Source organism: Juglans regia, chromosome 1 (assembly GCF_001411555.2).
Source record: "Juglans regia cultivar Chandler chromosome 1, Walnut 2.0, whole genome shotgun sequence".
Taxonomy (NCBI): Eukaryota; Viridiplantae; Streptophyta; class Magnoliopsida; order Fagales; family Juglandaceae; genus Juglans; species Juglans regia.
In genome coordinates, this window is record NC_049901.1 from 40874487 (window position 1) to 40897919 (window position 23433).

General features: G+C 34.6%; 3 protein-coding genes across 3 annotated transcripts; 2 read left to right on the plus strand and 1 right to left on the minus strand.

The window, feature by feature from the left end:
* The first annotated feature begins 1367 nt into the window (after window positions 1-1367).
* Window positions 1368-4537, plus strand: LOC108995623 (methyl-CpG-binding domain-containing protein 11-like). The gene is made up of 3 exons (XM_018971214.2): window positions 1368-1515; window positions 1633-1719; window positions 3446-4537. The coding sequence occupies exons 2-3, from the start codon at window positions 1639-1641 to the stop codon at window positions 4235-4237; spliced, it is 873 nt and encodes a 290-aa protein (XP_018826759.1). The 5' UTR covers window positions 1368-1515; window positions 1633-1638; the 3' UTR covers window positions 4238-4537.
* Window positions 4538-4956: 419 nt separating this feature from the next.
* Window positions 4957-11822, minus strand: LOC108995591 (thylakoid lumenal 16.5 kDa protein, chloroplastic-like). The gene is made up of 4 exons (XM_035689106.1): window positions 11365-11822; window positions 5871-6010; window positions 5511-5583; window positions 4957-5343 (listed from the first exon to the last, which is right to left on the minus strand). Exons 1-4 carry the CDS (start codon window positions 11735-11737, stop codon window positions 5234-5236), a joined length of 696 nt encoding a protein of 231 aa, XP_035544999.1. The 5' UTR covers window positions 11738-11822; the 3' UTR covers window positions 4957-5233.
* Window positions 11823-18014: 6192 nt separating this feature from the next.
* LOC108995621 (glucan endo-1,3-beta-glucosidase 14-like) lies at window positions 18015-22734 on the plus strand. Its single transcript, XM_018971212.1, has 3 exons — window positions 18015-18428; window positions 19687-20726; window positions 22452-22734. The coding sequence occupies exons 1-3, from the start codon at window positions 18368-18370 to the stop codon at window positions 22533-22535; spliced, it is 1185 nt and encodes a 394-aa protein (XP_018826757.1). The 5' UTR covers window positions 18015-18367; the 3' UTR covers window positions 22536-22734.
* The last annotated feature ends 699 nt before the right edge of the window (window positions 22735-23433 follow it).

A 23433-nucleotide genomic window follows, 5' to 3' on the forward strand; every position in this document is an offset into this window, starting at 1 on the left:
TTGTTTATTATATTTTATATAAGAATTTAAAAAAGATGTAATGATGAGATGAGATAAGATGAGAATTTTATGTCTCATCACACCCCCAAACATCTTCGGACTCCGATCCTCTACTATCTCGGCTTCAACGAGCTCACCACTGCCGCAGCCTCTCTTTCCTACTCCACCTACTACAAGGCTGCCCGGTCCCTACACTATCTTCGCTCCCTTTGATTCCTGCATCTCTTGCTCCATCCCCAGCCACCTCCAAGAACCCATTATTCCTTGCCTCACCGTCGACTATCTCCAGAAGCTTTGCTTTCAATACTAGGATTGAGATGTTGAGCCCAAGCCGATGCATCACCTCCGAAAGGTCCAAGAACGGTTTCTACACAATGTTTGTTTCTCTCAACCTTATTTGGTTGCTAAGAAAAACTGAGAGAAATAGTGTACTACATGATTTCTTACTTATCTGCTTAGAAATTGGGGAAAAAAATTAAATGCTGGTATTAGTTTTTTTTTTTTCATTTTCTTAGCAGTAAGAAATAAAGTTCAATGTTTACGAAAAGTCCAACTGTTTCTAGACTTTTGTTTGGTTGATAAGAAAAATTGAGAAAAAATGTACTATACAGTTTCTTGTGCACCAGGGGGGACCAGATTAAGGGAGAAGATTTTCCCATGCGTTTTACATTAATAAAAAAAAAAAAATAAGCCACGCTGACAAATCCAATATATACTTTCTCTTAATTAAGTATAAGTTTAAAGGGAGGAAGGGATGGGAATTTTATGAATAATAATAAAATAATTTATAAATAATAATGAAATAATTTAAATTAATATTTTATAAAATTTTAAAAAAAGAGAGTGAAAAATTTAAATAAAAAATATTATAAAATTAAAATATTATTAGGAGTCTCGTTTGATTATGTAGTTTAGATGAGATAAGATTGAAACGTTTTATTAAAAATTAAATAAAATATTATTAGAATATAATTTTTTAATATAATTTTTATTTTAAAATTTTAAAAATTAAATTATTTATTATATTTTATATAAAAATTTAAAAAATTTTATAATAATAAAATAAAATAAAATGAGATGATTTTGTGCATAGGACGAAATTCCCTAAAACATTTATCCCAAATACAGACGTGTTTAAAAAGCTTTGGGATAAGGAATATTATTATATTATTTCATGAGGAAAAGATGATATATGATATTGTATAAATAATTTAATAATTATTTGTTGACCCAATTTATGAATTTAACCAGCATTATCCAAACCGTTCCCGCACTGGGACCAGGACAGGTGTCACACCGGAAACGCACCGTCACGTTCCCAAGTGCCCAACACAGGGACGAAAGACAAAAACAAAAGGCTCCGGAGGGAGCGTCCCAGGCTTAGCTTCAGATGAAGATATCTCGGATGCACACGTCCTGTCTGACCCCTCTGCTTTGCTTATTTAGCTCTTTCTCATATAATTTTGTTCCTTCTCCTCCTCATACAACCAGAGATAAACCACACACAGAGTGAAAGTAAGGCCTGCTCTTTGTACTTTTTCTTCCTTGTTTTTAAGTTTCTTTTCTTTTTCTTTTTTCTTTTTTTAATTTGTGTACTTACGTTTATTAGAAATATTTGTATGAATTTGGTAGGTGAAAATGGCGAGCTCAGTGGAGGAGGGTGTAAGAGAGGAAGTTGTTTCGGTTGAACTCCCTGCTCCTGCTGGTTGGAAGAAGAAGGTACTTCTCCTCTTTCTATGGGCTTTGTTTTGCTCTATTCTGCTTTGTGTATGAAATTCTGGGGTCTTCATTTCTTGAGTTTTCCGTTCCAAATGCGCTTCAACTAACGTTTATATGGGAAATTTTGATGTGGGTTTGGCTTATTTTGAATCTTTGTGTGCTTTTGCGGTGGAATTTGATGCTGTTGCGATAGTACGCTAGCGAGCCAGGTTTGTGGGTGTTCCGGTAATTTGTGGTGAAATATGAGTAAATATCTTCTTTCGTAGTTTATTCTAAATCTTTTGGGAGTATCTATGCTTTGAATTTTGTGAAATTTCCTGTTTTGTGTTGTTCTTTCATTTGTAATGTCGTCGTTCACTTTATTCCCCTGCCTCCTTCTCACCTTCCTTTCTCTCCCTGTTCAAGAATTTTTACATGCATGACCCTTTACGCTCATGCTTCGTTTGACTCAATAGTGAATTCAAAGATTTTTTGTTTGTCTAACCCTGAGAGTGATGATTCCGTATAAGGATATATAGAATTTTAGCTTAAAAGTTGATATATGTGTAGATTTCAATGATCTTTTGATCAATTGGCATTTCTTAACCCCATACACGGGTGGCGAATTAACTAAATTACATTAAAAAATAAAGGTAGACCTTTGCAGGTATATATACTGGTCGCTTTAGGTAAAGAGCAGATTCTTTGATCCTTTTAACCAGGGACATAAAAGTTTTCTAATCCTTTTTGGATCTATATACTCCTCTACCCCCTTTTCCTCAATTGACAAGAAATTAGAAGCTATGACAGCTTGATAATTCATTCCCATGCTTCATGCTAATCCGATATAGTAATATACTGATATGCCATCATAGCAAATTGATAAAGGTTGCAATTGGTGGAGAACCAAAGCTGTACTAGCTAATTGATGAAGGTATTTATGAGCGAAGAGTCTTGGTCCATGTCTTGCTGTTGTTTCAAATAGGAATTTTAATACTATTGCACTTGAATAAACATATTTAGTGCTCTTAAATAAAATTCGCATATCCATGGTTGGCATGAGCTCATATATATTGCTGATATATATATATATATATGTAGAATGTAATCTCATTACTTACCCAGAAAAGCACATAATATAGTTCTTTGACCTTGAATTCTAGGTCTGAGGTCCATTTTTAGTGGTAGATGCATTGAGGATGTCAATTCATATAAGATGACATTTATGCTTCTAATCAGAAGGTCTTTTACTTATTTGAACAACTCAAAGATAGATTTTATCGCGAAGGGTATGCCTTTTCCATGGACATTTTCATAGAGATAGTAATACCACCTGAACGTTCCTTATTTAAAAAAGTAAACAAACTATCATCCACATTGTGCGCTATCTTAGGAGTGATTTGGGTGATTGACAGTTAAAAAAGTAGAATATAATGTGGATGTAGGAGGATTGATTTGCTGGTTGATGACCAAAATAGAATACATTTAAGCTTCACTTTGTGGGAGATTATTCTTGGATTTAATCTTCAAGCAGCACCAGTTTAGCAATTGCTGCTGAAAGTATTCTAATTTACAGTCTTTGAACCTTAAATCTTTAATTCTGCATGTTTTTCTGATCTACTGTTTGTTTCTGTGCCATTTTCCATTTTTAATTTTTCTGTAGCGCATATGTATCCAATGGATTGTTATTTTTTTGTGTTGGTCAATTAAGTGAGAGTAGCATACAATGATCTGTGGTCATTTGCAGTTTTTTCCCAAGCAAGGTGGAACCCCAAAGAAAAATGAGATCGTATTCACATCACCAACAGGAGAGGAGATCGTTAGGCAAAGACAGTTAGAACAGTATCTGAAAGCACACCCTGGTGGTCCAGCAGTTTCGGAATTTGATTGGGGCACTGGTGAGACCCCAAGGAGATCATCAAGGATTAGTGAGAAGGCCAAGGCATCTCTCCCGCTAGAAAGTGGGCCTCGGAAGAAACGGAGTAGAAAATCATCAGCTCCAAAGAAGGATGACAAAGAGAAAGAAGCTGTGCCAGAAGGAGCTGAGGAGACAAAAGAAGAACACGTGCAAGTGGCTGATAAAATTAAGGATCATGCAGGTGCAGAGGTGGAAAAGGATCTCCCTAAGCAAAATCAACATAACAATAAAGTGGAAGATACTGCAGAAGCAGGCCTGGAAATTTTAAAAGGGACACTTGGTGGGAAAGAAGCTGAGGTTACTCAAAATGAAAATGCTAAGTTGGAGAGTACAAACAATCTAGAGAAGGCACAGCAACCACAGGTTGAGGCAGAGAAAGATTATGGGTCTCGGGAACAAGGCAAAACTGACGCTACTGCGGATGAGAGAAAAGATGAAGTGGAAGGAGAGGGGAAAAAGAAAGATGACAAAAGTGCTCTTGGATCTGATGGAGAAATCAAGGAGAATGCAGTGAAAGATAACAATGATGAGCTCAATGCAAATGTTCTTGAAAAGCGCAGTAGGGTTGAAGAAGTTATTGAAAATGGCAACCATGGCAATGAGGTTCGTGACAAGCCATGAGTATAAAGTAGGTTAACCGGATGCTGGCTTGTCATCCAATTAGATCTGTGGGAAGATGACCATAGTTTAATGTTATTGATATTGTTAATGTTAACAATCTGACTGTTAGTAGAACATCCGTCTATACGATCCAAGATTAGGCCTATAATGTTCTCTTGTACTGAGAAACGTGTAGCTTGCAGTGACCTTTGTAACGTTGTGGGGTAAAGATATTTGTAATGTGATATTGTTATTCAGTCCTGTAATAATGGAGATCCTGGAACCTTTGAAACATATTAGTTTAACCTTGATGGCTGGGAATCTTCGAGCTTTTTAGGTGATTTGGCTTATGAATGTTGCAGGTTCTGGGGCAAGACAAGCCTTAAAAGGCAAACCCAAGCAAGCATAGATGGCTATTTATCGGGATTTTTAATCTCGGGACCGTTACCTTGAAACACATTAGTTTAAACAGTGCGCTGCAATTCCTCTCTTGAAGATTTAGGGGATCTCGTTGGGAGCATGCAGGAGAAACTAAACCATGTAGTGCTTCTTTATCTGTTGTTTCAAAGTTACTTATGTGCTCTTTTCTGTATACTGGAATACCGGTCAGCAATGGAGGTCATAATAAATGGGCCAAGATCAATTAGACAGAGTACACAATCTGCAGAAATGTAACACTCTCAACTGCTTGTTAGTAGCAAGTTTAAGTGTCCTCCGTAAATGCAGACTTGTGGAGTAGGTGTTAAGCAGAAACAACAAACTTCCATTCAATTAATCCAATTTCTAAAGAATGGTGACGGCAAAATTTGCAATGCATGGTGAGAAATGTTGATACTCAAAATCGAAGCTCAATCAAACTGAGCATTACGACTCATAGCCAGTTGATCGGGACTTGTAATGGCTGACTGAAACAATGAAGATAGCTTGCTACTGGATGACATGAACAAGAGGTTGGAGGATTAACCGAAGAAAGCCAACTCAAAAAAAAATAAAAGAAAAAAAAACTGTGGTTTCTGTTCAAAGCCCCTTAAGCTGTGCAGTAAGCCCGGTTAATGCTGTCCATTTCTGAAATGCGCTTGCTGACAACACAAAAGCAAGTTTGGAGGACTCAACATCATTACGAGTAACTGCAAAGTAAAAACATAGGTAAGTTATGCGAGTCCTAAAGATTTATTACTATAATGTGGTCTATAAAAAAACATTCTGAGACTGATGTTTCCATGTCTGCTGGATGACAGCAGTAGATCATGTATGTGGGAATGCAATGCACATTCAGCCATAGTCAGTAATCCACCTGATGAGATCAATGAAGCCAATGAGGAATTGAACGTATCCACTTCAGTCTTCTCTTCAGGACTAGAACTCAGCTGTATAGAAGAGAAGGAACAAAAAATAAACAAAATCAGTAGTTTAGCATATGTACCAATGGAAGTAGAGATCATGCCGTCCTTCACAAAAGACTCTCACTCTGAAAATCACATCTTTGTCACGGCAGTTGCAATTTTAAAAGTAAAGGAAGAAGTGATCTTTTGATTATAAAGCTGAAAAAGTACAAATAAAAGGTCCACAGGGTTTGTGATTTTCATAAATGGGGCTTTTGGGGGGAAGTAACATATGTAGTTTGCAAGTGATAACGTTATGGTGCAGGGGTGACCTTGGTGAAGGCTATATTGGCATTCTTAACCCAGTCTGTATTGGTACTTCCCCCAAGAACTGAACTAGCTGTAGATAGATCGTTATTGTCAATGGCTTGACCAACTTTACTCAGCCTGTACACCAGATCCTGCAGATATCCTGCAAAAAGAAACCATCATTTTCAAGGTGAGTACTTGTTAGAAATTGGAACATGTCATGGAAGATTCATTGCAGCCGGGGGGTGGGGCTATCCATAACATAATTGAGCTCAGTTGGTCTAGTTTGTGCAGGAAACAATAGAAACCCAACATGAACATTAAGATTAAGATTAGTACACATTATAATCATAAGTCAGGATGTAGAAAAAAATACTCTCCAGTTCTTGAGTTTTCTGTAGTTTAGAAGGAAACTAACGAGTGTCACAACTTAGTTCTATGCTGAATTACTCTAACTAGGGTGATGAGTGTTAGCAGATGAGGTTTTCATGAATTCCATCATATATTCGTATTAGAGGTGTTGTGTATTTATACACATACAAAGGGAATCAATTCTGTTACAACAGAAACAGAAGGATAAAGCTAATACAGCTAATAGAATATTTCTGGAATATTCTAGTCCTATTTACAGAGAAATGACTTTATACTTTAATACGCCCCCTCGAGTCAAGTGGGGTGTCAACAACATTTAGACTCAAACGAAAAGAAATAAACTTATCAGAAACCAAAGGTTTAGTAAACACATCAGCAAGTTGTTCTTTGGAACTGCAGAAGGAAACTTGTAGTGCTTGAGCAGCAACCCTATCCCTTACAAAATGATAGTCAATGTCCATGTGCTTTGTCCGTGAGTGATAAACTGGATTTGCAGACAGATACGTGGCGCCTATGTTATCACACCAAAGCAGATGAGGTTTAGATAATGGAATTCCCAATTCTTTGAGCATTGTTTGCAGCCATATCAATTCAGCTGCAGTAGATGAGAGCGACTTGTATTCAGCTTCTGTACTTAATTGAGCCACAGTCTTTTGCTTTTTGGAGCTCCAAGAAATAATGTGATTGCCCAGAAAAATAGCAAATCCTCCTGTTGAGCGCTGTCTTCTGGGCAGCCTGCCCAATCTGCATCCGTGTAGGCTTGCAGAAAAATATTAGATCGTGACTTAAAAAATAATCCATGGTTGATCGTGGCTTTAAGATACCGTAGTATTCTTTTTACAGCAGTCCAGTGAGAAACTTTTGGGCAGTGCATAAACTGACATACCTTGTTCACAGCAAAGGCTATGTCAGGTCTTGTGAGGGATAAGTATTGCAACCCTCCTACAATACTCCAAAACAAAGTACTGTCCTCAAACTCAGGAGAATCATATTGAGAAAGTTTGATGGAAGCTGTCATTGGTGAGGTAATGGGTTTTGAATGAAGCATATTGCTTCGGACTAGTAACTCTTTAATGTATTTCCATTGAGATAAAAAAAGACCATTGCCAGAATAGTCCACTTCAAGTCCAAGAAAAAAAGATAATCGGCCAAGATCTTTAACAGGGAAAGTAGTAAACAAATCATAAATCAGTGAATCAATAGCACTTGTTTTTGATGAAGTAACAACAATATCATCCACATAAATGAGCACGAACATCTTTAAGTCACTATTATTTAGAACAAATAATGACAGATCTGTTTGAGAATCAGAGAACCCATATCCAATCAACCAAGAACTAAGTTGAGCAAACCAGGCTCTGGGAGCCTGTTTTAGACCATAAATGGCCTTGTGTAATTTGCAAACATAGTGTGAAAATTTCGAGTCAACAAACCCTTGAGGTTGTTGCATGTACACGGTATCAGATAAGTCACCGTGCAAAAAGGCATTCTGAATATCTAACTGGCATAGAGGCCAGCCATTTGTAATAGCAAGGGAAATAACCAAACGAATTGTAGTGGATTTCACAACAAGACTGAAAGTATTATGAAAATCAAGGCCAGATTGTTGATGGTAGCCTTTAGCTACTAATCGGGCCTTTCTTCTTTCAAAAGAGCCATCAGAATGAAATTTGGTTTTAAAAACCCATCTACAACCTAAAACATTAAAGGAGGGTTGAGGAGATACCAAACTCCACGTATGATTTCGGATTAGGGCATGATACTCTTCAGCCATGGCTTCTTGCCATGCAGGGAACTTACTTGCCATTGAGAAATTGGAAGGATCATCCGGAACAGCAACAATGGTAAGAAGACAGTGTCGTTGTGGGTAAAGGATCATGCCATCCGTGAGCATTCGTGGTCGTGAGTTGTTGGTTTGGCTACGAGTAATGACAGGAGAGCGAGGAGGATGAAGTAATGTTGAGGGTCTGGAAGAGAGTGTAGAGATGGACTGAGAGTTAGAAGGCGAAGTGCCAGAGTTAGGGTTCGGAGTTGGCAGAGGATTTGGAGAAGACGAAGAGATTGGGGAAGATGAAATCGGAGGATTGGGCAATATTTGGGAATTAAAATTGGGAGTAGAGGAAACAGGAAGAGACTCAGAAGGGAGTGATTGCTGTGGGCCTGAACTAGGGCCTGGGCCTAAGAGAGAGGTTTGAAATAAGGGAAGAGAGATGTGGGTGGTGGACAAAGGTGGGTCAGATGGATTGTGAGAGGTGGGCTTTGGCCTAGAGAGGGGAAAAGACTCCTCATTAAAAGTAACATCCCTGGATATATAGTCTTTGAGATGTCAGATCCAGACACTTATAACCTTTATGATTGTTACTGTAGCCCACGAAAATACAGGATTTAGACCGAAACAGAAGTTTATGTTTGTTGTAGGGCCGTAAGTTAGGCCAACACTCACAACCAAACACTTTCAAGAAGGTACAATCAAGTTCCTTTTTGTGGACCAAAAAATATGGTGATTTATTATGAAGAAATTTTGAGGGAAGCATGTTAATTAAATGAACAGCGGTTTCAAAAGCTTCAACCCAAAAATTTGTTGGGAGAGAAGAATGGGCTAGAAGGGCAAGCCCAGTTTCGACAACATGTCGATGTTTGCGTTCAACAAGTCCATTTTGCTGGTGGGCATGTGGGCAAGAGAAGCGATGTGTAATTCCAAGTTGTTTGCAAAAAGATGTTAGTGGTGTAAATTCACCACCTCCATCAGTTTGAAGCACAAGTAATTTAGAATTGAATAGACGCTCAATGAAAGGTAAAAATTGAGAAAACACTGTGATAACATCAGATTTTAATTTCAAGGGGAAAATCCAAGTGAAACGAGTAAAGTGGTCTACAAAAGAGACATAATATTTGAAGCCATGTCTGGAAGATACAGGTGATGGGCCCCAAAGGTCCGCACTGACTAGTTCTAAGGGCCGTGTGTAGTGGGCCGAGCTAGAAGAGTAAGGCAGTTGATGGGCTTTGGCTAGAGGACATGCAGGACATTTGAACTCATCATCTTTAAGGGAAGTCGGCAAGCACCTGGAATGCAGAACACGAGACACAAGATCCAATGAAGGATGACCAAGACGCTTGTGCCATTGTGAGAGAGAAGCTTTCTCACCAAAATGAACCGACACAGGAGACGAGTTTATTGAAAGGAAGACGTAGAGCCCGTTACGAGTTGGACCGGTGAGGAGGGATGTCCCCGTCCGATTGTCCTTCACAGAGAAATGATTGGCATGAAACTCAAAGAAAAAGCCATTATCTTTACAAAATTGAAGGACAGAAACGAGATTCTTAGTAATATGTGGAACATGAAGCAGTTTATGCAAAAGAAAAGAAGATGAGTTAGAGAGAAAATTTGAGTCACCGATGTGCTGTATTGGTAGACACGATCCATCACCCACATGAATGCCCTCATTACCAGTGTACTGCTCGCTGGATAGATTGAGATGGGACAAGTTGTTTGTGATGTGGTGAGTAGCTGCCGAGTCAGGATACCAAGTGGTGTCAGCTGTAGAGAGGCCTCAGTTTGGTAGGAGTGGTCGAACCTATGGTGGCATTGAAGGGCTACGTGACCAGAGTTTTGGCAAACTTGGCAAGTGAGACGAGGACCACCACCAGATGTTTGTTGTTGGTTCCCAGAGAAATTAGAGGAATATCGACCCCGGTTCAAATAATTTCCTCTACCACGACCTTGTCTCCCACAAAAAGGAGATCTACCACCCTTCTGATTTCGACCTCCTGAGGATGAATGGGTGGTGTAATTTGCAGAAAGCTCAAACGTTTGTTTGGAAGAGGATGAATGTGCAAGCCTGTTCTCATGGATGAGAAGCATTTGGTATAATTCTTGAGAAGAAACTGGGTCAGACCGTGTAGTGATTGAGGTCACAAAGGGTTCATAGAAGGAACCTAAGCCTGTAAGAAGATAGGTAACTAATTCTTTATCTGGTAATGGATTACCTATGGAAGCTAGGTTATCGGCAAGAGACCTGACTTTTCCAAAATATTCTGTGATGTTTTGATCTCCACGAGACAGGTTTGTTAATTGGAATCTAAGTTGAAATTCCTTAGCCTGAGAGTGTGAAGTAAACATAGAGTTAATGGACAGCCAGAGAGATCGTGAGGTAGTAGCAGATAGAACATGACTAATTACTGAGTCCGAAAGGGATGAGAACAGAACACTGAGAACCAGTTGGTCTGTTCTTGTCCAAGATGTAAAATCAGGGCTTATTTTAAGAATTTCATTCGGAGCAGAGGGAAGAAATTTCCCTGGACAAGGAAAGGTGCCATCAACATATCCATAGAGATCTTGTCCTCTAAGGTAAGCTGATATTTGCACTTTCCATAGTAAGTAATTTTCGGTGGTAAGTTTGAAATAAACCACATGAGAAAGGGAAGAAATGAGAGATGAGGAAGGCTGAGGAATGGAGGGAGTGAGAGGTGTAGCCATGGATCGAGAGACTGCTAGTCGAGCAGCTCTGATACCATGTTAGCAGATGAGGTTTTCATGAATTCCATCATATATTCGTATTAGAGGTGTTGTTTATTTATACACATACAAAGGGAATCAATTCTGTTACAACTGAAACAGAAGGATAAAGCTAATACAGCTAATAGACTATTTCTGGAATATTCTAGTCCTATTTACAAAGAAATGACTTTATACTTTAATAATGAGAGCGCAATACAAAGCAGCACACACAGCTTCGACCTATTTTTAACATCTTTGAATCATAGTACTTTCTATTCTACAGTGGGAATGTCCAAACACATTGAACCAATATTTGCACTTAAATTTCTGATTGGTTATGGATTTAAAGGAAATCTGGAACAAAAATGGAGATCTGAATCGATAAAAACTAGGCTGTTGTCATCCTTCTAGCTGAATTAAGTGGGAATATAGAGCCACATATTGCTAGGCTTCTATTTTAATCAATTATATCATCCCAGTATAAAATTCCCTGCATTCTAGTAAGTGGGTAGTAAATCAAATTTTCAAAAGTGCCCGGAAAAAATAGAAACATGAAGTTTAACTAGAATCTCGATGCAGTAACATAGTAAGTAAAGTGGAATTATGCAGTTTATGAGCTTTCTTAAATGTTGAAAAATGTAAAGAACCTGTTTCTTTGTTGGATGAGCTAATGACTCCTTGTTTCTCAAGCCTCTTCTTTCTGTCCCTCTTGACCTTTTCCAAGAGCTCCTCATCGTCTTCAGCCTCCAGAATTGCTGCATTTGCACTGGGGCAGCCTTTACCAGAAAACAAGAGGCCAAAGCTGGTGATGAAGCAGATAGAAAGGCTTCTTTTGGTAAGATTCAGAGAGAGTGGTGCTGATTCATTGACTGCCTTGCATATAGCTAATTTTCTCTTTGCATTCTGGGTGGAAGGGTGAAATAATGATGGGGATGTTGATAAAGAAGAGGAAGAAGATGCTGAAGAGGATAGAGGAGAAGGATGAAAGGTGTTTGCAGTTGAGAGAAAGGGTGTTGCCATATTTCTTGCTTTTCTTTTACCCTGTTTTCTGGTACTTTTGGTGGGAAAAAAAATCTGAGGTATTTGCAGTTTGGATGTTTTGAGGATAAGGTTGCTGGATTCTGTTATCTGATCTAGTCATTTCTTGAGGACATAAATGTCATCTACAAAAGGATTAGTAGCATCTCAATGGTAGAGAAGTAACACCATCATCATCATAAACGTGCATATGATACAAGATTTGCCGCATTCAATCCATTATCCAAGATACTCATGTGCATTTTCTTCCCATACAGAGCACAAAAAATAGGTCGATTCCAATATCGATAGGCATATTTTTCGAGATCAACGTCTTTTTTAAGTTCTTCAAACGTGAGGGTTTCAAGTGAGTGTGAACTAGATATATAAAATAGAGAAATGATATTAGTGCTCAAACGTCACGCAATTTATTTGAAAAAAAATGAGTAAATATTAGATTTATATAAAAAAATTAATTAATTTTTTAATAAACTTCACTCTTTTTTAAAATAATTACGCTTTGCTTACGTACTATAACTACATGTAGCATTACTCTTATAAGATTTAATATATGGGTGGTGCTACTCCCATATATAGGGAGGGCACCGAAACATCCACGAATAGGCAATTGTGTTTTTATCTTCTTCTTTTTTTAAAATATTCTTTAAATTTATTAAAAATTTTAAAAAATTAAAAATTCATTATAAAATATTTACTTAACAATTAAGTGAAAAAAAAAAATTGGCCACCATCGGTGATCACCATATGTGGGTTTAGCATTTCTCTTAATATATAGAAAAATGCTATTTTGTCTACTTTATTTGTTCTCTTATTTTGATACCTCATATATTTTAATTTTTAATTTTTTAATTTTTTATTTAATAATTAAGGAAATGATTATTAATGTATTGATATTTTTTATATATTTTTTTAAAAAATTTTAAAATGATAAAAAAATATGAATCCAAAAATTTTTAAAAAATAAAAAAAAAATTAAACTAACGGTAAGATGAACAGTACACTCTGAACAGAAAAGTAGCACCGCTCTAATATATATCTATGAGAAAAGTTATTTTGCCGCTCAAATGTACCGCTTGATTTTTTTTACTTAATGATTAAAAAAATAATTTTAAGTATATTGATGTATTTTTTTATTTTTTAAAAATATTTAAATATATTAAAAAAATTGAATAGAAAAATTAAGAAAAAAAAAGTTGAAAAAGTAACTGGCGGTAAGACAGAGCGTCTATCTCTCATGGCATCATTGAAGATACAGTGAGATAGACCTGAGGATTGGAAAGTCGATCATTGGGCACGTGTGATAATAGTGAACAAAAGGCTACAAATAATTAGTTTCCAAAAGAGAAAAACTACAAAAAAGAAGAAGGTAATAGAGAAGGATAAGGAAAAAGAATGATAGTAGAAAAGAATGAAAAAGAAACAACAATGTAACGAATTTTTTAAGAAAAATGATAAATTTATAATTACCCTATGATTATTTTATAAAAAATATTATAAGAAAGCCTTACCTCCACACACTTCCATCTTAGAGCACTTGGCTTAGCCAAATGTCAATGTCTAGCCAAATTTTGGCTAAGTAGCTCAAAAGTGGTTTATATTAGAGTAATTAAAACTCTAAAACTTTTCTTTTGAGTTACAATAAATTCATCAATTTTTCTAAATGTGGTCAGCCACTATTTATCTTCAAAATAATATTTTACTCTAATTATATTCTCATTGACTACTATTGGATAATTAAGTTGAGAAAAAAAATAGTTGAAAAATAATAATTTTAAGTAAAAAAATTAATTTATTAATTAATTTATAGAGTGTATTTGCAAAATATAAAATTAAAAAAATTATTATTAAAATATCTAATATTATATTATTATTTTAACTTTTGGATAGATGGGTCAATGGAAATTAACCTCTCCAATGATTTTGACTTTAGTCAAACATCAAATTTTAGTCAAATTTTGAACTTGACAATAGTTAAATCATTGTCAATGCTCTAACAAATATGTAATTTGTCATTTTTATCTTTTTATTTTTATACACATATTTAAGCATTAAGATAGAAGAAAAAAGAAATAAAAAATCACATATTAATTAGGTAGAAGTGTATAATGTAAGATTTTCATATAATTTTTTTTATTTTATTACTCTGTTTAAATAAATGAGCTATGTAAAATTGGAATTACTTTTTAACAGGACATCGAGATGTTATAATTACTTAATTATAAAATAATTATAAAACGGTTATATGAGTATGGACTTTTTTTTTATATATATATAAGAATTATAACTTTCACTAATAAAAGAAGATTACAGACATTTATCAAGTCAAAAAATTTGAGAAAAAAAATCTGAAATACAATCCTACTACATAGTGTTATTATCTATATTTATCGCATAACGAGCTAAACAACAAACTATCCTAATTTTTTTCTCTATGTGTATAGACAAAATTACATTCAATAAAATGCGTGTAAAGTAACTTAATTTCTAAATATAACAGTCTAAGCAGAGAATCTTTCATTGTATGACGGTGCAAAGCCTCCACTACTAACAAGCAATCTGATTCAACTTGAATGTTTGCAATTTCCGTACTAGAACACAACTGTAGCCCTCGAAAAATAGCAGTTAGTGTAGTGGTACCGGTACGGATCAATTTCGATTAGGGAAATACTTCAGACACAAAAAAATTACACAACAGTAAATCTACAAACTGATGTGATTTGATGTGGTACGTCAGATTATAAAGTTATTTTTATTGTAAAATAGATCTAACGGATCACATGAAACTATATTAATTTATAAATTTATATTGTATAATCTATTTATGTGTATAACAGTTCTCTTTCGATTATTACATTATAAGTTTTTGGCCTATAAATATATTTAAATGCATAATCACAAATAAAAAGGAGAGCGGGCTGCTTCTGCTCGGGCTCGGACCCAAAGTAAAAGGTGAGTTGCTTATTTATTAACGTAACATATAATTATGAATTATATAAAGATAGTGAAGTTTATTATTAAAAATTAATTTTTTACTTAAATTTTATATTTAAATATAATTATTTTTAAAAAAAAAGTACATTATTTACATATTCTATGACTGTAAATATAATTTCTTATTTAAAAAAATAACAAAAAGAAAAATATTAATTCAACTTATTTTCTGATATGGGAAGCACATTCTTTAAATTGTTGATACGATATAATATAGTTTGTAAGAGATTAAATTTTTAAATTTTTAAATAAATCAAATCTTATTATATTAATACTATTAAATATGTATTCTACATATATATGGTTTACAAATAAGAATTTTTTCTTAAAAAGAAAAAGAAAAAGAAAAAAGTTGAGTGGGTTGCTTAGTGAAAGCAATGACGACAGGGAATAGGCTTCCCAACTTATGGAAAAGTAAATGGGAACACCATAAGGATTGATAAAAGCCACATTAACACAAAAAGAGAGCAATGCTGTGGATTCAAAAAAAAAAGAGAGAGATTCCCCTCTACGTGGGTCGATCATGACAGTATGTCAAAAAGCTACAGCTTTTATTAATTATTCAGCTTAATAATTAAGCAAACTCTAATTCTGCAGCTTTTCTCTTTAATTTCCGTTTGAATCTTAATGCAGTAGTACCCTAATATTTTTGTGGGTAAACTTACTTGCATTACAAGAAAATTATTTATTTGTAGTTAGTTAATTTTAGTGAAATGATTATATACAGTTAAAATAAGTCTGTTTTAGTCATAAATAATCTTTTCGCTGCAAACAAATAATCACAAGAGCTATTTTTCTTATGGTGTTGAATCAACACCAATCGACTCTAGTCATTGGGATTCTTTTATGAAATAAATTATATTAAGCCTGTTTAATGAAAAGCTTTTGGTTTCTTTCTGAAAAGATTACCACAAAAAAAAAAAAAAAAAGAGTATGAAACAATACTTGAGGAGATGAAAGTAGTGTCGGTCAATACTTAATAAGACTCCTCCATCCTAAGTTTTCAGTAGAAAAATTTTATTCATTATCTTACACATTACACATTATATTTTTTTTTTCTCTTACTAAATATGTGATATATAGATGATGAATAGAAGAATTCAATTAGTTTAATAAGAATAAAAAAAATATAATGTGTAAGAATGATGAGTAGTAAAATCATTTTTAATATCATTGCTTCTTTTATTGTTCTCTCAAGCATTAGCCCTCGTACTGTATTATCATAAGAGGGAGGAAAATATTTTCTTCCCACACTACAAGCAAATATGTTTTTCCCGACGTTTGAAATTCGTTGCAGATAACTATTCTCAACGATTTTTAAATTGCTATACATTCGTTGCATTTGTTTGTTTACTTTTATTTTAACCCAGCAAATAGCAAAAAGCTCACGATGGAGGAGTTAACATTGTAAGAGAAGACTGGGAAGGGTGGAGCTTGCATGGTTTGAAAATGGAGTCTAATGGTTGCTAGGTCGAAGTGCAGAAGGGTGCTCGTCGAAGTGGGCAAACATGGGGGAAATAAGCTGCGGGGAAATTAAAGGGATTTTGTCACTTTTGGCGCCTCCATGCTGAAATCCCGACGAAAATCATAGCGTTGAGAATTTTTTTTTTTTTAATTTTGCGACGCACATAATCTTCGTGAAAGCAAAACATTAAATCGCCACAAAACCCAATATAATGAAAACTCAACGTGCGCATTTTAAATGCCTGCAACAAGTTTGAAATCGATGCAAAAAACTCCTTTTAGCGTCGATTATTTTTGCATCGATTTTATAATCGCTGGAAAAAGTCTGATTTCTTATAATGTTACTATTGCATAAAAAAATAATTCTTCTCAGCAGTTACTATTTACTATCTTATATCCCACACTCTATGAAAAAAAATTATCAAATGTGAGGTGTGAATGTGAATAGTGACTGATATATAACAAAATTATGCATAAAAATGTTTTAATATGCAAATTTATGAGAATATTACTAATAATAAGCGCTTGAAATACTTTTTTGTTTTGTTTGTTTTCTTATTACTCTAGATAATTAACCCAACAAGCCTCAGAACAACAATAAATCAGGATTTTGTAGTCTTTTATGCACTAATATAAACTTTCTATAATTTATAGAATTAAAGACATATTATGTAAATCGCAATGTATTTAATGTTATAGTTCATGTTGTACACGAATAATATTTAATGATGTGAAGTCTACAAATTATGTGTATCTCTTCGAATCGTAAAAAATATTTAATTATAAAAATTGTAAAAAATCTTAATCCAACATCTGTTTTCTTCCTATTATTTGTTCTTTCTTATTATTTACAGACCAAAAAAAAAAAAAAATCATGGAATTGATTCTCGAGTCATTAAGTAAAAGAAAATAAGTTCTCCACTCAGCCGTATGAACTCGTTACATTCAATCCTTCAACTTTTTAAAAGTAGTATGTTAACGTGTATTTTTCTTTTTGCCTTTTTTTTGTGGTTTACGTGTCAGATGCTCGCCGATTGGGAATTTCCAAAGCTCAAAAAGTGAAAATAGCTTGAAGATTTGGTGCTAAATTGGACCATATATTCAATAAAAATAAGAAATCTTGAGTTTTCTATTTAATTTAGATCTTAAGTTTTTAAATTTGATTCCCGCATGCTAATTCCACCTCTCATATTGTGAAAGCTATGGCTGCCAGGCACATTACAATGCTGCAAGGTTGGAAGGTGCTACCAGATCATTGTAATTCATTGTGAAAATGGTTAGAATTAAGGCTTCGTTTGGTTACTAAACATCTCTAAACTTATCTCAACTCATCATTACAATTTTTTCAAATCTCAACATAAAATATAATAAACAATTCAACTTTTTAAAATTTTAAAATAATAATAATATTAAAAAATAATATTCTAACAATATTTTATTATCTCAACTCAACTCAACTCAACTCACTTCAACATCCAAACGTAATCTTAAAATAATTGCAAGGTTTAATTCATGTTATATTTAAAGTAAGATTTTTTTTATCAGTTATTATTTATTATTCTATATTTTATAAGATATAAAATATATTCATATATTTTATAAAAAATTATAAATATAAAATTTATAACGTAAATAGTGAGATTTATAACAAAACTTTATATTTAATCATTACTCTTGAAAAAATAAAAAGGTTCACCATAATTAGGATGCAACGTGGAAACCTCTGTATCTACTACAGACTACGGTCAGACTCCCAACTAGTCGAGTTACGTGCTGACGCTGACCTATAAGCGACACCATAAAATCACCCGGCTTCATTGTTTCGACTCCCGTCTCCCTCTTTCCGAGCCATGGAGAACGAGCGCCCAAAGACCTGTACTTTTTTTTTGTTCTTTCTTCTTCTTCAATCCCTTGAATACAGAGAGATAAGAGGGAGTTTTCTCTAAGAGAGAATCCAAGTGGGATTTGGAGAGGAAAGGGTGTCATTTATTGAGAGAGAGGGAATCTTTGTCTTATGGCATGCCCGAGGAAGAAGAAGCACTTCATTGAAAGCCTACCCATTGGAGATTCTGCTCTTTCCTTGGCCCATCCCACCATCCCACTTGAAGAATTTTATCTAAAACTGAATCTTTTGTTGATGATTTCTTCTCCCAGAAGATGAAAAGGTTGTGGGTATTTGTCCAGTTTCTTACCGTGTTCTTGTTCTTCTTCCGATTTGGTAAGTTCTTGTCTTTCTAATTTTCTTAGGATTTAGTTGTTGAATCGATTTATCAGTTATACTCTAGAGTTTTTGTTGCTATCCGCCATGATTGTTAGTAGCAGAGACTTCTACTATTCATCCTATATGTTTTCATCCCAATTATATATTAAGCCTCGTTCTCATCCTAATTATATATTAAGATTCGTTTGTTTACACGAGCCTAGTTAGTAGCATTTGTTTATGATATGAGAGTTAAAAGTTGGAAAAACATATTGTTATATTATAATTTTTTATATTATTAATGTTTTAATATTTAAAAAAATTGAATTGATTATTGTATCTTGCCGTAGTAGTTTAGAAAAATTATAACGATTAGATAAGATAAGATGGTTTTTTTTTGGTTTGTGAAAGCATACGAGGCTTTAAAGTCAGGCCCACCGGGCCACACATCAATCAGTGTCGGTGGAGTAATATTTTTAGTGAGAGAGATTGACTTACCTTGAAACTTGAAAGGCAGGATTGCCAAGGATTTTTTTTTTGCCATTGAAGGATTTCTTCGATCATGGTACATCTTGTTGTCTTTATTAGCATAATTAAGCTCTTTTATTATGTGCTTTTTGAATCATATATTACCTGTTTATGAGTTTTGCTATATACAAGCAAGTTTGCATACCAATCTGCTTACTAATGTTATTGCCTTCATACTTTAAATTCAAATTAGCATTATTTTCAATAAAATATATTTTATGACCAATCATATTGAATGGGTGCGCGTATTAATGTGCATAATCGCTTACAATTAGATTTTTCTCCTGTTTATTGATTTAGAGTATTCTCTCTCGATGACTTTTGGAGAATTAGTGAAGATGCTCGCTGTAATTCTCTATTCTTTCACATGTCGTGTCAATGCAAAATTTCTATCAAAGTTGATGTATTATGTCATGCATACATGCTCGTCGATGTCTCCTTAGTCTCTATAATATTTCGAAGAAGAAAAAGTCACGTCTGATCTGAAATACTGATCAAGGTTTTTTATTTCACGTTTCATGAATGTATGCTACGGTAGAAACTGTATGACATGTAGTGAAAGCATAAGCTTCTGCACCCATTACCATAAAAAGAAAAAGGGGAAGCCTAATTTCTTTTGGCCATATTTTCAAAGATTTTAGATGTAATATCTGGCGGCTAAGTTGGTTTTCATCTATTTTTGAACAATATGACAGACGTATTGAAGCTTATTCTGTTTTTCATTTGTTTGTTTGATTTTTTTTCCTAGCCTCTCTGACAGTGCAAGGATTCACTGGAACCTATGGAATAAATTATGGAAGAATTGCAGATAACATTCCTCCACCTGATAAAGTTGCTACTCTTCTCAGAGCAGCAAAAATAAAAAATATAAGAATTTACGATGCTGATCAGAGTGTTTTAAAGGCATTCAGTGGTACTGGGCTTGAATTAGTGGTTGGACTTCCAAATGGATTACTGAAAAATATGAGTACCAATGAGGATAATGCAATGAGTTGGATTAAAGAGAATGTACAGTCGTTCCTTCCTGAGACAAAGATTCGTGGCATTGCTGTGGGCAATGAAGTTTTAGGAGTGCTTGATGATGAGTCGTGTGAAGCTCTTGTGGGTGCAGTGAAAAATATTTACAGTGCAATACATAAGCTGCATTTGGATGATGTGATTCAGATTACCACGGCACATTCCCAGGCTGTTTTTGCTAATTCCTATCCTCCCTCTTCTTGTATATTCAAAGATAATGTTGTACAATATATGAAGCAGCTCCTGGAGTTATTCTCAAAAATTGGTTCTCCTTTTTGTTTAAATGCCTATCCATTCCTGGCCTATATGAGTGATCCAGAGAACATTGATATTAATTACGCTCTTTTTCAATCAACCCAGGGGATTTATGATCCGAAAACCAAACTGCATTATGATAACATGCTTGATGCACAGATTGATGCAGCATATGCAGCGCTAGAAGATGCTGGATTTAAAAACATGGAAGTCATAGTTACAGAGACTGGATGGGCTTCACGTGGGGATGACCACGAAGCTGCAGCCACAGTAAATAATGCAAGGACATATAATTATAACCTGCGGAAAAGGCTTGCAAAGAAGAAAGGAACTCCTCTTAGGCCAAAAAGAGTAGTGAAAGGATATGTTTTTGCAATATTTAATGAAGATTTGAAGTTTGGGCCAGCTTCTGAGAGAAATTATGGACTGTTTAAGGCTGATGGGAGCATTTCATATGATATTGGGTTTCATGGACTTGAATCTTCAACTGCAGATACATCGCGTTTGTTTTTTAAGGTATGAGGTTCCTTAATACCTGATGAAACAGGCTTTGTTTGGATAATTTTTTTATAGGCAATTGTTTGAATGCTAAGATCTCAGGAATCTGGATTCTGGATTCTGGTTTGCTGAGTCCATAGTCTTTTTTTTTTTTTTATCCCTCTTTCAAAACATGGCAATTTATCGGAGAAAATGTTATGGAAAACCAGTCTCTTAAAATAGAAAAATTAATTGCGAAAGAAAAAATCAAGTCTCGATTTATTCCTTTCTGTCACTTCATATTGAAATGCTAATATCTTGCTGGACTTGGTTTTTATTTCTTCTAAATTCATTGGAGGGTGATATCCAAATGAAGAAATTTATTGGGGCCAAAAGAATGTATAAGCAGCATACAAAATGAATTTGAATTTACATCTTAGACAACATAAGCATCTGTATACTCAGGATGGAACTAAACTTAATCTTAAAAAAAAAAAAAAAAAAAGACTCACAGAACGTAGACCATTTAATCTGTAGTACACATATCTGGCTTTTATTAAAGACGTGTTAATCATTCTAGAAGCATTGTCCAATTTGTCCAAGGGTGATTTGAGATAGAAGAATTCTGCAACAACTGTCTTCCCTTACCATAACTACCCTATAAGTTTTGCTTAGAAGACTGCTGAAGGATATTTACTCTGACCTGCTCCATCACTTTTCTTCTGGATGAACCAACATATAGCTTCGATTTTAGGTTGAGTTATGAGAAACACTAGTTGAGGAGAATCATTTACTTCAATGAAAAATGCTTTTTATTTTACTCTTCTTGGTTTTGCCTTTGCAATTGATCTATTTTTTAGCCTTTGAAATTTGGATAGAAAAATAATCTCAGAAATATTGTGCTTGTAAGAGCACACACAGGCTTTTCTTGACCATCACTTGGGTGGGTTGAAGAAGCTGAGGCAAATAGTGACTTTCTTCTCCATTTTCAAAGTCTTACCTGTTCAACATATGGACAAGGAAACTGACCATACACACGATCACATAACTGCTTTGAGTCTGACTTGAAGTCACTTGGATGCAGTGCGTCCTATATTTCCCTTTTGAGAAATTCTTAGTCTATAGAATTACAAAATCTGTTTTACAAACTGACGTGTCTTGTTGCAGTACATTAAGTTTTATAGCTTTTTATATCATATCTGCCATATCAGCTTTTAAAGTAGATTTTTGTAATTCTCTTTGTAGACATGGCACTTCTCTTCCCTTTTTACAAAATATGATAAGCTATTATGCTACACTGAGAAATCCACTCTCTCAATAGGAAAACAGTTTGTTTGGAGATGTCATTTCTGCTACAATCTTTAACTTGTATGTGAACACCGTATTCTTACACACTACCCTGCAGACTAATTTCTCAAGGTTTTGAGAATCCAAATCCTTTCTAAAGGGGTGGATGAATGGCTCATGTTAGCTTGACCTTGGTTAATGCGCAAACCGTCTACCCTAATTTGACACATACATATGGTTGAGAAGTTGATTGAACCAAACCAATGTGAAGAACTCTCATTCAAGAAAATCTACCCGCTACACTGTTTATTCCCCCTTTGGCTTAAAATGTTACAATGGAATTTCATGTATAGTCAGCTCAGAGAGTTAAAAAGGGAGCATTTTCACCATCTATAATCCATTTACATTTTCTACTCTCTCTAATGCATTTTCTTGCTACTGGATTCGTTATTTTGTTCCTCCTCTGCACTGGTACAGGGCATTCGAGCGCGAGGTTGGTTTTGGCCCCATTTCTTTGCATCAGCAATCTCTGCAATGACATTGCTTTTGTTATCAAGTTAATGAATGAAAACGAGTGAGACATTCGAAAGGCTTGGTAACCATTTCATTGCACACTTCAGAGGATGAACTCTGTGCCATTGATTCTTGTCTTCATTATTTACTAGCAACTGCTGATTATTCTATATCTCGGCAAATGTTATTGGCTTTTTTGCCTTGTAAACAGTTGTTCTCATGTTTAATATATTTATCAATATCTCAATCTGCTTTCTTAGGTTTAATGCCTTCTAGTTCTAGGACGGGCATATCTTGTAAATTGTGTAATCGTTACGTAATCGCTTTGAAAAAAATGAATAAAACACGAGATTCACATGAAAAAAAATTAATTTTTTAATAGTGAATTCCACAAAGAATAGAATTACTCAAGTGTTTTCTTGACAAAAATAAAATGCACAAAAATAAAAAAGCACTTCTCACAGAGTTTTTCTCAATCATTTCACAGTTTTTTTTCCAGGATGGATGCCTTGAGTTGGGTTCACTTCACTTTGAGCCCAATTCATACCATGTTGCAGACCTTGGGGTTGGGGACCAGGTCCAGCCTAAGCACAGATCATTCAAATTCCCCACTCACTGCATAAAAATGCCAATTCTGATAAGCCTAATCCAAATTTGCAGAATGTAAGTAAGTTTAGAATCAATTCAAATTTGCTTTTGAAACAATGTTTTCTACCCTGCCAAATTGAGAAATTAGTGAAGATGATAGCTTCGAACCAAACATCTCAAGCCCCATAATTCTCATGATTTGTTGATATCACATCATTTGTGGGAGTAATTATTAAGGAATAATGTTAGTATATCCTCTTATTTTCTTTCCTCATTTTGACCGTTCATGTATTTAATTTTTTTTAATTTTTTTACTTACTGATTAAGGAATTGATTATTAATTTATTAGTGTGTTGAT